Source organism: Sinocyclocheilus rhinocerous, unplaced genomic scaffold, assembly GCF_001515625.1.
Source record: "Sinocyclocheilus rhinocerous isolate Xijiao unplaced genomic scaffold, SAMN03320098_v1.1 scaffold1697, whole genome shotgun sequence".
NCBI lineage: Eukaryota > Metazoa > Chordata > Actinopteri > Cypriniformes > Cyprinidae > Sinocyclocheilus > Sinocyclocheilus rhinocerous.
The window spans coordinates 144386-160432 of record NW_015629509.1 but is presented as its reverse complement, the minus strand read 5'-3'; the positions used below and the strand labels follow the sequence as shown (position 1 = coordinate 160432).

Here is a 16047-nt window from a genome sequence, read left to right as displayed (position 1 = left end):
ATATATATATATATATATATATATACAGACACACCAAGGGTTATTGCAGCTGTACAGCTGTTAACAGCCTCAGATGCAAACTGTCAGATTTTGCCTTTGGCCTGTGTCCTCTCGTTTCCACTGCTGCCACATATAGGGTCTCCTATTCCAGCAGACAGGCAACAACAAACACAGTCATAGGATTACAGGACCATGAAGAGCCCTGCGGTGCCACTTGATCTGCTATTTTGTCACGCCACAGTCCAGAAGTGTTATACTTTCTTGATCTCTCGATTATGAGCGCACTATATTTCAAGCCACATAAGCCACTCCTACAGTGGATCAGCAGTCCACTGAGCTGAATCAGAAACTGAGCTGAATCACACTGTCATATGAGATCACATATGCCACACCACCAATATTTTCTATTATTTATATTTCATTTTATTCCAGGCTGTCCTCTTAGGGGTTTTTCTGTTCCAACGTCCAACGTATTTCTCTCTGCTTACTGTAAACTGCCTGTAGTCAGATAGTCATTTTATATACTAAACTAAAACCTTTGGAGAAGCTCTAAATGTTGTTGGTCTGTGTGTCTCAGTGAGAATGGTGTTGAGGATGAGGAAGATCTCTATGACTGTGTGTATGATGATGATGAGGGAGGAGAGGTGTATGAAGATCTGATGAAGGTTGAGCTGGTACAACCACAGGTGAGTTCACTGAAATGCTTTATACAGTATATAAACACGCTTTGGGTTGCAAGTCATAAAATGCTCTCTGTTTGCTGCTGTAATTACAGAAACAGGCCGAGACGGACATCAGAAGCTGTTGTCTGATGGAAATCAAACAGACTGAGGAGAAATACACAGAGACGCTGGACTCCATAGAGAAAGTGAGGCCTCTTTAGAACTGCACAGTCAGACCTGCTGTAATATTATAGCTTTAATGCAGTGTATGAGATCTGCCAAGTGTCTGCTAGATGTAATGTGACACATCATTTGTATAAAAACCATAGTAACCACAGCTCAAATCATGGATGAATCTTTTTACCATGTTTAGATTTAACTTACTGTGCAATATTTTACCATGATACCCATGGTTGCTGGCAAAATACCATAGAATACCAATTATTGTTACCGTTGCCTTCTAGTAACTTGCTATAAGCCACCATTATGATCACATTAAAGAAATAAAAAAAATAAAATGACAAATATTCTGAAAACAATGTATGGTTTTGAAAATGCTTAAAAACCGCCTAAACAAATTTAGAAACTATAACTATCAATAAAAATATTGTTTTTAATATTCATATTATTATTGATGTTTATTTTAAATCTTAGTATGAATATACAACATTTATATTATAGTTACAACAATAAAACCATGGTCAATTTCCACAGTGGATCAAAAAATCATTTTGTAATATAGGTTTATTGCTGCTGTTATTTATTTATTTATTTACTTATTATTATTATAGTTATAATAATAATAATAATTATTATTATTATTAGTAGTACTATTTATGTATTAATAATAATAAAAAAATTATTTGTTTAATTTTTTATATTAGTATGAATATACAACATGTTAATTGTAGTAACTATAAAAAACCATGGTCAATTTACAATGTGGATAATAGTAATATTCCTTATTAAATGTTCATCATCATCATCATTAAAATGTATTCATTTATTTGAAATCTTAGTATGAATATACAACATTTCTGTTATAGTTACTATGATAAAAACAAGGTACATTTCCACAAAGATTGATTATATTGCAATATAACTTTATTGTGTGCATTAGCTTATCCATAGCAACTTCTTAATTAGTATTTTTCTTTTCTCCACCCACAGTTCTTTATGAAGCCTCTGGGACAGTCACTGTCCAGTGTGGAGATTGAAAAAGTGTTCATCAATATACCAGTGAGTCACAAACAGCCTCTAACGGAGGACACATTTTAGCATGAATCACTGTGTCATTGTTCTTATCGCCTAATATTTTGATGTTCTGTATTGTACCAGGACCTTGTGAAGGTGCACACGAGTCTTCTGAGAGAGGTCCAGGATTCAGTGCTCATGCATAACGCCAGTAACCTGTTTCAGATCTTTATAAAATACAAAGAAAGGTGATTGATTTATCCCTTCAGCGATTAAAAGAATGAAACCCTCCTTCCCCTTCTCACATGTGTCTGTTTTCCTGTCTGATAGATTAGTCCTGTATGGGAAATACTGCAGTCAAGTAGAATCAGCCATTTCGTGTTTGGATGACATCTGTAAGAACAGAGAGGACGTCAGGCAGATGTTAGAGGTAAGACATTGCCAGACTATATTCATAAAACATCTCTCGGGTCATAAGTGGCATTTTCCATGAATACTGGACGACACTTTTTTTAGCATCAAAGGCACACATATTTCTTGTGAGCACTTGGAAATGTTAAGAAAACTATTATCTAACATACAATTAACTATCTAATATTTTAATAAAAAGTGTCATTTAAATAATACAGCCTATTTAATTGGTATTCAGTTAATTGTAGGTTTGGATGTACTCTGAATTTTTGTTTTACGTGATTTTGTCTCCCCTCATTATAAAAAATAATGTAACATTTCTAAAGAACATGACACTGAGGAAGTGACATTATTTTGACCCTTTGTACAGCATAAAATTAATTTGTTATGAAATTATTTATGAAAGTAGTTCTTATGTTTCACTACCAAAACTGAAGTGAAACTATTTATTTGCTGTTAGACAGTGCCACCTGGTGGTTGAGAACTGTGCAGAATATTTATGAACAGTTTATTTAAACGTTTTGCTATCTTAATTTATTTACAGAACAGTCATGTCACAGTCACATATGTGTTTTTTTTTTGGTTATTAATTTCAGTTATGTTCCAAACGAGCCAATAACGGGAAGTTTACTCTGAGAGATCTTCTGGTGGTTCCGATGCAGAGAGTCCTGAAGTATCATCTACTTCTACAGGTCTGAAATAATTTTGCTGTATTCCTGTTCATTAAAGCAGTGTTATTTTAGAATTAGAGATACTAATGTGATTTAAAAATATATATTAATTTATATATATTATTAGTATAATTTTAAGTATTATTTTTTTCTGTTTTCATTTTTAATTTAGTTAAAGTTTTAAAGTTTTAGTAAAAATTAAATTTTATTGTGTTTTTGTTTTTGTCAATTAGTTTTTTTTTATTTTAAAAAAAAAAAATTCCGTTTTAGTTTGTTTTCTATGTATTATTTTAGTTAACATCTATTTTATTAAAAAATGTTTAAGATTTAGTTAACTAAATCTATCCTCTATATAATAATGTGCACTGATTAATGTGCCCTGATGGACTGTAAAAAAATAGGGTCATTTCTTCTTTCATGTTGTCTTTAAATGAATGCTTTACTGCTACTGTCCACTAGGGGCAGTGGAGTCCATGTTTTACTCTTCCACTTAGAAGCAGCATAATGCATGTTTGAAATCCACCAGTAGGTGGCAGTGTAATATATCCCAGATTCCTCTGGTAGGGGCAGTATAATCCACATAATGAGCAAGCAGCATGCTTTATCCAGTCATGTATGTTTGGTCTGGCCCTTTTCCACAAACATTTCACACAGACTGGCATGAATATTTCATAGTGTGTCTCTGTCCATCACACGTTAGGTCTACTGCATGACCCAGCTAGGAGGGGATTTAGAAATAAATGTGAACGAAGGCGAGAGAGAAATAGAAAAGCAGAGAGAAGGAGATGTGCATAGCGTGTGTGAACCGAAGCCACCGCGATCCTCCTGCTGTTGCAGGAACCTTTCGGCTCTCAGTGGACAGAACAGTGAAGGTGTTTTCTGTGTGTGTGTGTGTGTGTGTGTGTGTGTACTTAGCATGCCTGCAAGGCTGTCCACAGCTCAGTTCACCTCCCTGCCCATCTGGCCAGCTGTGGGTTTAGGGAATGTGTGTGTGTGTGTGTGTGTGTGAGGCGGGCGCTGCAGATAGAGCGTCTGCCTGTCTGCTGCCCCTCTGGAGAGCAGGCTAGCGTGTGACAGACTGTCTTTCTCTGCTCTTTGCTCTGCTGGAGAAAGCCTTGGCCATTGAGAGAAAGAGCAAGCCAGCTTTACATAATGAGTTATAATCAAAATTCATAAATAATCTAATATAAGGGATTCTAATATTTGTATATTTAAATTAAAAAATGAAATTAAATAATTGTAAATCTTATCTAGTCTTACATTCTTTCATTCATTCATTCATTTATTTATGAAACTATTAAGCAGCATAACTGTTTGCAACATTGATAATAATAAGACATGTTTCCTGCGCACCAAATCAGCCTATTAGAATGATTTCTGATGGATTTAGTGTTACTTTATTATGTCATAGTTTTTTATATATTTTAAAATAGTTTTTAATAATAATTATTTTTTGCTATTTTCTTTTTTCATTTTCATTTCAGTAATTTTGTTATGTGCTTTTGCAATTTTATTAGTTTTTGTTTTTCAAACATACTATTTATAAGTTGAATTTATTTTTATTTCAGTTTTAGTTTTTTAGGAATTGTAGTGCCTCAACTTAACCTTATTTTAGTCATCAAGTTTTGAATATTTATATTCAATTTAATTTGTTAAATTTTCAACAACAGTGTTTTTAATAGTATAAGTTTTAATTATAGGTTACAATAATAACCATGTATCATGTGACACTGAAGAGTGGAGTAATGGCTGCAGCTTTGTCATCACATATTAAACAGTTATTTTAAATTGTAATGATATATTCACAATATTACTGTTTTAGCTGTATTTTTGATCAAATAAATGCCTTGGTGAGCATAAGACTTTTTAAAAAAGCATGGAAACATTTTTACTGACTTTTGAATGATAGTGTACAGTACAGCCCGACCGATATATAGCTTTGCCGATATTATCGGCCGATAGGAGCCTGTTGCCGATATATCGGTATCGGCGAATATGCCGCCACATTTGAGTGATCGTTGCAAAAAATGTGTTTATGTATATATATTCTGTTTATGTATATACTGTATTCTATATATAGTACCAGTCAAATGTGTGGACACACGAATGGGAAAGTGTCCAAACTTTTGACTGGTACTGTACTATAATATACACAAAGAATATCGGTATCGGCCCCAAAAAACCCATATCGGTCGGGCTCTAGTGTACAGTATGTCCATATTTTGAAAATTATATTTTTACTGTAACCATACAAAGAAGGGGTTGTAAAAGTAATGGTTGCAAATCAGGATGTAAAACTTAGACATAAAAAATTATGCTTTTAAGAAACATTTTCTGACTAAGCCAATAAATATCAGTTTAAAGTGGTAATATTTTTCAAGTTGTTCACATTGATAGCAACAAAGTGACAAATTTTGAGCAGAATTTGAACAATTGGGTAGTTATTAGACATTAAAAGGTGCAAAGTGGACCAGACATTACATTACTGTGATGCAGGCCTGTGAAATCACATTCGAACGATATTCTTCTGGAATTCTGCAAACGTTTAGATAAGAGATTGGCTGCATTTTATTTCTGCGATAATCTGTTGTGTTCGTGTCATACCTCCTTTCTGCTGTGTTTATCATCATCTGGTGATAATAAGACACTGAGACATGGCCCGTAAAAACTCATATCCCGCTTTCTTCCTGACAGGAACTGGTGAAACACACCCATGATGCCACAGACAAGAGTAATTTACGGCAAGCACTGGATGCCATGAAGGTGAGTTGAGCATTTGAACGTCCTTTTCATAAGCTGTCTGTTGCAGGGACTCCTGGGTAGTGGTCCACTGAGAAGTCTGGACCAGTGTGAGCGCTTATATGAACCATAAAATGACACATTGGGCATTTTACAGGTCACCTAGACCTTGTTATCTGCTCTCATACACACATTTAGCTCGTGATAACTTATACCAGAGTGTCCCAAATTTTTAATATGAAGGACCAAAAATCAAACTTTATTGAGGGCCATGGGACAAAAGTAAATGTTGCATTATATACAACTATATTATAATAAAATGTATTCAATGTCAAACACACACACACTTATATACTTACACACTTATATATATATATATATGAATTGTATAGTATGTGTACAGTGCAACAGCAAATAGCTTTTTTACATTTTAGAGAAGTCAAGTTGCGATACCGAACAGGACCACATGGTGATGCCAAAAAATCCCTAAACCAATCGCCTGCTGACTGCATATATCCACAGTACATGGATCCATTCAGTATAACTAAACACAGCAACATAAACATGACAAATCAAAACATTATGGAAATGTGCCTGTGCATAAATACAATGTGCGATCAGTGCATCAAGAGCACTCATACACGCATTATTATAATGGACTCACGCGTGCTTACTGTACGACTCCTATACGCCACCGCAATCGTCTCGTCTTTACCTTGATTGCAGTCTTCATCCATCATAATTTTGCGTTAACTGCGTTAAATTATTTTAACGCGTTAAGGATTGTCAAATTAATCGCATGCGTTAACGCGTTAACGTTGACAGCCCTAACATTTCAGTGCAAAAATAAAGCAAAAAGACATGTTAAAACAAAAATATAAATAAGAAATTAAGCTTCAATGACATGTTATTTCCCCTATTTTTTTATTCCTCTCGTGGCAGGCCATTGCGGGCCAAATCTAAGGTCTACACAGGCCTTTTAATCACCAATCTTGATTAATATTAGAGGCCTTGTTCAATTTGAAATTACAACAGTGACACATTTCTTTCTCTTTTAGTTTTTTTTTGGGATGTGCATGCATCAACTTTTTCGTAAAAAAAGCTTTCGTTGAAAATCAATGTGGCCCTCTTGACTCAGACATGATCAAGATGGTGCCGAATGCATCTTGACAGGTAACCGTCCACTAATTGAGGCAAATCAAGCTGAGAAGATTGTGCAGATTGCACCGAGGGCTGTGATGATTTCATTTGGATAAATTATCCACTTAGCATTGATTGGGGTATCGGGCTAACGCGGTTAACCTCCTCAAGTGCTCCCCTTTAAAGATCCTCACGGTGGGCGATCCAGCCCCCCCACTCTCTGATTATTCTAGATACGCGATGATGAATGAGTCGCTAAACTCGGGAACGGCGGGCACAGTGTTCAGAATGAGATTTGTCAAATAAGCCTCGCTTTTCAGACGCTAAATCTTATTTTACATTTTTAGACGGAAATGAGTCCCTTGAAAACATCACATGGGCCGAGATTTTCAATAAGGAAACTAGAGAGGAAGTATTGTTATTTTTAGCGCAAAACTAGAAAGACTTCCTTGTGTGTCCTCAGGTCAAAGTCTCAGCGTGTTGAATGTTATGGTGTTGTGTTTGTGTTTCCATCTTTACAGGATCTGGCTCAGTATGTCAACGAGGTGAAGAGGGACATCGAGACTCTACGAGACATCGACCAGTACCAGAAATCTATAGAAAACCTTGTATGCAAAATCATGTTTTGTACAGACTACTATTTAAAAATCAGTTTTGGGGAAGCTACTGTAAAAACTACACTTTTTAAAACAATATAGCTACATTATAACCCGAAAAAAAATTCCACCTCAATATTCGCTGGGACCAGATCATTTACACCCAAAACGTTTTTTTTTTTTCAGATGAAGATCCCCCATTGCACTGGAGTAGTTTTAAGCAGTAAATTGTTTCATTTGCCCTTTAAAAAAATTATTAAATTAAATTAAATTCATAAATAAAGATTCAGATTCTGTTTTAGAGATTTTTTTATCAAGGATTGATTTTGCTATATACAGTTTAAATTTTTTTAAACATCTAATAAAACAATACAAAAAAGGAATTTGTTAAAATATTTTAGTATTTCACTGCAAACAAAACATTAAGATCATTAAAATGAATTAGTGAATCATTAACCATTCAGTTTACTAAAATGAATCACACTTGCAACTTGAGAGAGATGTTTTTAGGAAAGTGTATTTTATTATTTCTTCAGCTCGTTTTGTTAAAAGACTGTGTGTTCTTTTTTATGCTACACTTGCTGAAAAAAAATGCCAGTGTACTGTATGCTCCTGGAAAAGCTGAACTATTTTAAAAACACCCAAGATAGTGTCAGACTACTGCAAAATGCACTGATTTGCATGCCTACTTTTAGTTAGTTTTTTCCCCAACACTGCTCGAAGTAGTTAAGCAGAGACAGTATGAAGCTTTGAACAGTTTTGTGGAACTTTAGTCTAACTTAAGAGCATTGACCCCTAGTAGCGTACAAGCATGTCTGCATTGAATGTGCACCATTCTTATGTTCTGCAGAATCAGTCTCTCCGTAACTACGGGAGACCGAAAGGTGACAGCGAAGTGCGAGTAGCTTCAGTCGACAAACGAGCCAAACAAGACAGGTGAGATGATTAAAGTGTGGAATACTGCTCAGCCTGAAACTCCGCAGGTCTTTACTAAGGCCTAAGGGTTATGAAGGTGTCACCCTCAAGCGCTCCTCTTGTATTTTCTCCTTCTCTTTTGATCTATGCCATTCTTCTGCTACAGGCACATCTTTCTGTTCGACGCTGCCGTGATCGTATGCAAACGACGAGGAGATAACTACGAGATGAAGGAGGTGATTGACCTCCACTCCTTCAAGATCACCAACAACCCGACCTCAGAAAGAGAAAACCGAAAGGTTTGCAGCCGGTCTCCTAATTGCCGCCAAAGTTCACTGCACCGAAGCCGAGGGCAGCAAATTTGCTGTTATGCTGTCGTGCCATAATCAGTTACTGCAGTAGAGAAGCATTCATTCGCACAGATGGTGTTTCCTATTAAAAACCGTCTAGCGACTGCTAACGAACGCAGCGACACCAGACACAGCTAAATTAGAAAACATGATGTCGTTTGTTATATTACATTACGTGCTGCTGTGCCAGGATGATAATTTGTTAGATAACGCTGTAAATATTACATGTTCAAGACAGAGAGATTGTGTGCAAGGAAGAGAAATTATGCTGGTAAACACATGCAATGTAAACATCACTATTATTATTAGGGTTCCTCTAGGGTACTTTAGTGAATGATGATGCCTCAAAATTTGTTGAGGGAAGGTGTTTTTGTTCATCAGAGTCCTGACTAATAATAATAATAATGAGTGAAAAAAAATTGCAGGTAAAAGTTAATTGCGACTTTTTATCTCACAATTCAAAAAATACTGTTTTTCTTGCAATTGCGAGTTTACATCTTGCAATTCGAACTTTTTCTTCTTCTCAGAATTGTGTGATATAAACTCCAAATTTGGATTTGTAAACTTGCAATTCGGACTTTTTTCCTCAGAATTGCGTTATGTAAATTCGCAATTGCAAGTTATAAAGTCAGTATTGCATGATATAAACTTACAATTGCGAGAAAAAAACTCAGAATTGCGAGGTATAAACTCACAATTCTGAGAAATAAAGTCAGAATTGTGAGATATGAACTCACAATTCTGACTTTTTTTCTCAGAATTGTAAATTTATATCTCATAGTTGTGACTGTTTTTCTCAGAATTGTGAGTTTATATCTCGGAATTCCGACGTTATAATGCGCAATTGTTATAAAGTCAGAATTGTGAGGAAAAAAAGTGAATTGCAAGATATGAACTCTCAATTGTGAGAAAAAAATTCAGAATTGCGAGTTTTTATCTCGCAATTCTGACTTTATTTCTCGCAATTGCGAGTTTACTGTATATCCTGCGATTCTGACTTAATAACTCGCAGTTGTGAGTTTATGTCATGCAATTCTGAGAAAAAAGTCTGAATTGTGAGATAAAAACTCACCATTACCTATTTTTTTTTTTTATTCATTGTTGGAAACTGGCTTCCATAGGCTTTTTTTTATTATATATAAAAAAATCAAAACAGTGATATAAACTCCAAATTTGGATTTGTAAACTTGCAATTCGGACTTTTTTCCTCAGAATTGCGTTATGTAAATTCGCAATTGCAAGTTATAAAGTCAGTATTGCATGATATAAACTTACAATTGCGAGAAAAAAACTCAGAATTGCGAGGTATAAACTCACAATTCTGAGAAATAAAGTCAGAATTGTGAGATATGAACTCACAATTCTGACTTTTTTTCTCAGAATTGTAAATTTATATCTCATAGTTGTGACTGTTTTTCTCAGAATTGTGAGTTTATATCTCGGAATTCCGACGTTATAATGCGCAATTGTTATAAAGTCAGAATTGTGAGGAAAAAAAGTGAATTGCAAGATATGAACTCTCAATTGTGAGAAAAAAATTCAGAATTGCGAGTTTTTATCTCACAATTCTATCTCACAATTTATCTCACAATTCTCACAATTGCTACTTAGCAATTTATTTATTATAATTTTTTAGGCTGGAATATTTCTCTTAATTTTTCATTTATTTATTTATTGTAAGTCGTTAATACAGTCAGCAAGGATGCATTAAATTCAGCAGATGTGACAGGAAAAGTTTTTTTCAAATGCTCCTCTTTTGAGAGCTCTATTCATCAAAGAATCTTAAAAAATATTAAGCAGCAAAACTGTTTTTGACATGTATAATAAGAAATGTTTCTTGAGCAGCAAATCAGCATATTAGAATGATTTCTGAAGGATCTTGTGACACTAATGATGCTAAAAATTCAGCTTTGCCATCACAAGAATAAATTACATTTGAAAATATATTAAAATAGAAAACAATTTTAAATGTCAATATTTTCCAATATTACAGTTTATCAAATAAATGAAATTTCCTTCAAAAATATGAAAAAGGCAGCCTAGACTTTTGAATGGAAGTGTACATAATATTCACATACAAAAAGCATGTTAATGCCAGGCCCAAGAGGCTTTTAAAATCAAAATTTTCCAAACAGATCCCTTACTGTTCATTAATTTAATAATTTCAGACAGACAGGCTTAGAGTCCAGATGCATAACTGCATTCTCTATGACTTTGTTCACATTGCACACAAAAAAGATGTTTGTTTTTCGAATCTGACTGTCCACACTGTCATATCTTGCAAATGATGAAATCTGATCCATTTGTTCAGTGCAGTCAATATCTACATCAGTTGCAATATGATGTAAACGTCAACACAGTGCTAACAGACGATAACAGGATGACCGTGCTAGATTTGATAATAGCATTTCGTCAGTCTTGCATAAACAACAGTGACCCCTCGCACCATCATGTGGTCTAGGGCTTTGTAGTCTCAGACTTGTTAGAGTGTCTTTGATGTTTCGAATCAAACGGCTTTAAGACGGTGTTTGTCTTTGCTTTATCTGTGCATGTGTGTGTGTTTTGCATTTATAACATGGATGTTCTTGCTTTCTCTCTTTCTTCCAGTGGTGCCACGGATTCTACCTCACACACAATCAGGGTCAGAACGGCTTCGAGTTCTTTTTTAAAACCAAGGAGGTGAAGAAGAAATGGCTGGAGCAGTTTGGCATGGCATTGTGAGTGTTTTGTTGTCTCTGAAGGTCTGCACAGGTCTGTACTGTCCTGTTTTTCAGGTTTGTTATCTATCTTGACAACAGACACAAAAGCGTGATTTAGCTACGACAGTATGTCCTGGCCTTGATTCAAGCCTGAATACCATTAGTGTTTATTTTTACTACAGAACAAACACAGTAATGAGGACAGACTTGCTGAGCCAAGCATTTTTGCAGTGGTGTACCTTATAAAACATAATGTGACCCAAAGTGTTTTCATACATTCCATCAGAGTGGTTGGTTCAGTTTTGCAGATAGACTTGTATATACCAAGTCTTTTTTCTTTTAGTTAGTTTGGTTGTTTTAAAGAGGATATACTCTGTGCCTTTCCAGCAGATATTTTTTTATCCCTAAAGCCAACTTATTATGTTTCTTGCACCAAATCCTGTCGTAATTTAGTGTTATATGACCATTTTTCACCCTCTCTCTGATCTTTACAGGAATAGCTCACTAAATTCAGGTATTTACTGGCCCGCATGTCGTTCCAAACCTGCATGACTTTCTTCCTTCAGTGGAACACAAATAAAGAATGACTGTGTTTCCTCTTGCAGTTAAAATGAATAGGGACAGAAAATATTGCACTGGAAAAGTATAATAATAAAAGTAGCCCATACGACTCATGCACTATATTTCAAGTCTTATAAAACTATATGATTGCTTTGTGTGACAAACAGATGCCAATTTCAATCAAAAAAAGTTCATTGATAATCTTTGCCATAAGAACTTAAGAATCACTGGGACTGGATCATTGCGTCATTAAGTTTAACTTTCGGAACTAATCATTCAGTTTGTAAACTGTATCGAGTCATTAAAAAAGTCATTATAGTCATTAAAAAAGAATGGACTCAAAATAAAGGTTTGGTTACAAATTGGACATAGATCAGGAGAGTCAGTGTATGTATTGAAAATCGTTTTAGATGTTTGCTTGTTCCTCACTTAAAGGTGTAGTAAGCGATTTTTCAAAAACGCTTTAGAAAACTGATTCAGGCCGAATAGAAAAACTAACTTGTAGCCAATCAGCAGTAAGGGGCGTGTCTACTCGTGATGTGGAGGAGAGAGCGTTCAGTGCACAGGACCGACATTAGCCAAGCCGAGCGACAGAAAGATAAGGCAAGAAGTAGGGCCAGTGTAAATATCGGATCAGCTTTCCAGCGCTGTACAGAACTCAAATAGCGGAAGGCCTGCGATCGGACGCCGAGGTTGCGGAGCTATCAAAATAGGGGCAAGACCCTTTTGGGGTAGGGGCGTGTTTGTTTTGGTGATTTCAAATGTCAACATTGGCTACCAGAAATCGCTTACCCCACCTTTAAAGCTATCATATGACTTCAGACGACTTGGAATATAGCATATGGACCACTTTTATGTTAATTTTATGGTGCTTTCATTCTTTTTTAAGCTTTATTAGTTGTAATTGTGTGAAAAAGAGTGACTAAATTTGTATGGGTTTGGAACAACATGAGAGTTTTAAACAAGCTGTTTTTGTTGAAGTACTATACTTTTAAGATTTCTACGTAAACTGAAAATAATGAATATGTTTTGATATTTAAACATGGGTAGTTTCTGATATTGCACATTAGAATATATTATTTCTACATGGTACATCAAAAAAAGTGTAAAAAAAAAATCTATGATATTTCTCTTTTAATTTATACACACCCAGAGGCTTTTTATCTTCCCTCACTTTAATTTTATTCCATTTACTATTCTTAGGAGAGTCAGATTCAAGTAAATCTTTGTATTATGAAATACTAAGGCAATAAGGGATCCCACAGCGTACCTATGAGAGAAAGAGTGAGAAAATATATTTATAATTCCTGGCTGATGACAGCAACAATCAGTAAAATGCAGATGAAAAACGCAATAAACCATCAGACAAGTAATCTACCAAATTTTAGACGTCAAGCATATCCAAAAAGGGCACATCCACAAAAAAAAAAGAAATGCTCAGAATAAGTCGGGAGAAAAAAAAGTGTAATGCACCAAAGACAGGAGACAGGGCTCTGATTAATTAGATAACACGTTTTTAACAGATTTATCTGAAGGGCTCATTAATTCTGGAGAACAGTGGTGAGTCAGTGCTCTCTTTCTCTCTGTCATGTGTCATCAGATCAGTCTGCAGCTGAAAGCTGATTGGATATCAGTGCTGTTGCACACTCTGAGTGTTAATGACATGACATCAGCACGCACACACAGCTCTGTTATCTGTCTGTCATTTGTTAATGCCTTTATTATGAGGGCACTCACCACTCAAGGGTTATTCGAGATGAATCGAGAGAAAGACACAGAAAGGGGGTGGAGGGTCTTGGACTATAAAAAAGTAATAGTGCTATAGACGACATCATGACTTCTGCTCATGCTGTAATTAGTAGTGCACACTAAAGCAGCATCACTATTGCTTTCTATTTTGAATTATTTTAAAATGTAATTTATTTCTGTGATGTTTTTCAGCAGCTATTACTACAGTCTTCAGTGTCACATGATCCTTGAGTCTATTTAAAATAGACTTGTCTTTAGTAACAATTTATAAATCATTTTATTTTAAGATCAAGAACTACATTACTACATAAACTACAAACTACAAATCATTATTTAGAATATACAATTGAAATGTTTATAGTATGTGCTGTACATTCAGGGATTCATAAGTAGCATCCTAGTTTGTGGTATTGTGTTTTACATGGTCGTCTGACATTTTTTTCCAGAAAATGCAAATTAGTTACCCTAGTTACCCTTATGTGTCTCAAGAGAAAATCACAGCTGGTTGGTTGGTGGGAGCAGACGACAGATGGAAATGAGCAGTTCTTACGGTTATGCAAAAAGGTCTCCAGACTTGTTTTTAACACCCACTTCCTCTCTCTCTTTCTCTCTCAACAGATCGAACATCTGTCCAGAGAGCGGGAAAAGTAATTTCCATGAGTTCCGCATGCACACCTTTGAGACAACCACATCCTGCAGCTCGTGTAAAATGCTGCTGAGGTGAGCTCACCGTAGAGGCTTTATGCAATGACAGTCTACCCACAATACACCTTAATGAGATCGATAATGCACCTAGAGAAAGTGAGAGTGGGAAAGAGAGGGAAAGTGATAAATCAAGTGTATGTATCATCGCTTCAGTGATTTCAGAATTAATAAATTGGCAGATGATGGATACATCTATGGTCTATCTATCTATGGTAAATGTCTGTCTGTCTGTCTGTCTGTCTGTCTATCTGTTTGTCTCTCTATCTCTCTGTCTGCCTGCCTGCCTATCTATCTATCTATCTATCTATCTATCTATCTATCTATCTATCTATCTATCTGTCTGTCTGTCTGTCTGTCTGTCTGTCTGTCTGTCTGTCTGTCTGTCTGTCTGTCTGTCTGTCTGTCTATTGTGCTGTAATACTTTCTATTGTTTCATCATTCTATTTATCTCTTGTTCCATATATCTATCCATATATCATTTTGTCTATCATCATTCTATTTTTTGTTCATTTTCTCAGAGGAGTCTTCTATCAAGGCTACCGCTGCTCCAAATGTGGTGCGGGCGCCCATAAGGAGTGTCTTGGTAGGGTGGATGTTTGTGTCAGCAGTGCCGGTGAGCCCCGCATTCAACACAACAAAATCTTTCTAGCAATTTCTGTGCATACACATTGTGAAGCGTTTATTTGCAGAGCTGCGCTGGAGCCTCTGGCTCATGTTTCAGCGTTATGTGATGTCTTACCCCGCTGCACACTAATGATTGACCTACACTGTAGTGTAACAGACAGGGCAATAAAAGCTGTCAACACGCAGAGATTCCTAATAACAACCTAGGCCACATAGATAAGCGTGATGTGTGATGACAGACAAACAGGCTTGGTTGGCTTTTTGAACCCATGATGTATGCATGTGTGTGCGTACCTGCCAACAGTGCCAGCTCCTATTGTTCTAGGCATTAGTCAGGGCTGCCGTAGAATTTCCTCGTTCCTGTTTTTATGCACAGCTGAGCTCTCTCTAAACTCCCATCAGTTCTGCACATCCCATGTCCCATTAGCTAATTTGATTGTGCTTTCATCTAGCAATAAGAGTTTAGTTTTGTTTAATACATTCATTCAATTCATTATGCAGAATTCTACAGGTTTCACCCCCAAAAAATATGCAAAATAAATAAAGAAAAATATTTCTGGGATATGGAAAGTCAAATATATTTGGTAGATTCACAATCTCTCAAAATTCTGGTACCCCTGACTCATTATCTCACATCACAGGAAGGATGATGTGAGATTTTACGGTACCACATTAGGCTTTTAGGGCACAAAATAAAAGAGACAGGTCAGATTTTTTTTGTCTTTACCGTATGTATCATTTTGGAAAATGTATTCTATTTTATTATTTTGTTCATGATTGGTTACATGTTTAATTAAATCTTAGTTTTTCACCATGCAAGTATGATATAATCTATTCCATGAATTTATTCAGTTTATTAACATATTAATGTATTTAAGACTTCCAAATGGAAAAATATAAATACATATTTTAGGACTAAATTATTGTGGAAAAAAAGTGGTGGGAAAAAAGCCCTGCCATTTTTTATATTTCGTCATTTATAAAAATATTGTTAAATATTAATTTCAGATCAGAAAAATAAATAAATAAAT

General features: G+C 35.4%; 1 protein-coding gene across 2 annotated transcripts in view; it reads left to right on the top strand.

Moving 5' to 3' along the window:
• Positions 1-16047, top strand: part of LOC107739004 (guanine nucleotide exchange factor VAV3-like) — a 65119-nt gene that overhangs the window by 25476 nt on the left and 23596 nt on the right. For both annotated transcript variants that reach the window (XM_016550958.1, XM_016550957.1), the window contains exons 4-16: positions 578-686; positions 776-868; positions 1833-1901; positions 2001-2104; positions 2187-2286; positions 2864-2959; positions 5633-5701; positions 7339-7425; positions 8264-8349; positions 8495-8627; positions 11286-11395; positions 14306-14407; positions 14911-15005. In XM_016550958.1, coding sequence (XP_016406444.1) covers positions 578-686; positions 776-868; positions 1833-1901; positions 2001-2104; positions 2187-2286; positions 2864-2959; positions 5633-5701; positions 7339-7425; positions 8264-8349; positions 8495-8627; positions 11286-11395; positions 14306-14407; positions 14911-15005 — 1253 coding nt within the window. The remainder of the gene's footprint in view (positions 1-577; positions 687-775; positions 869-1832; positions 1902-2000; positions 2105-2186; positions 2287-2863; positions 2960-5632; positions 5702-7338; positions 7426-8263; positions 8350-8494; positions 8628-11285; positions 11396-14305; positions 14408-14910; positions 15006-16047) is intronic.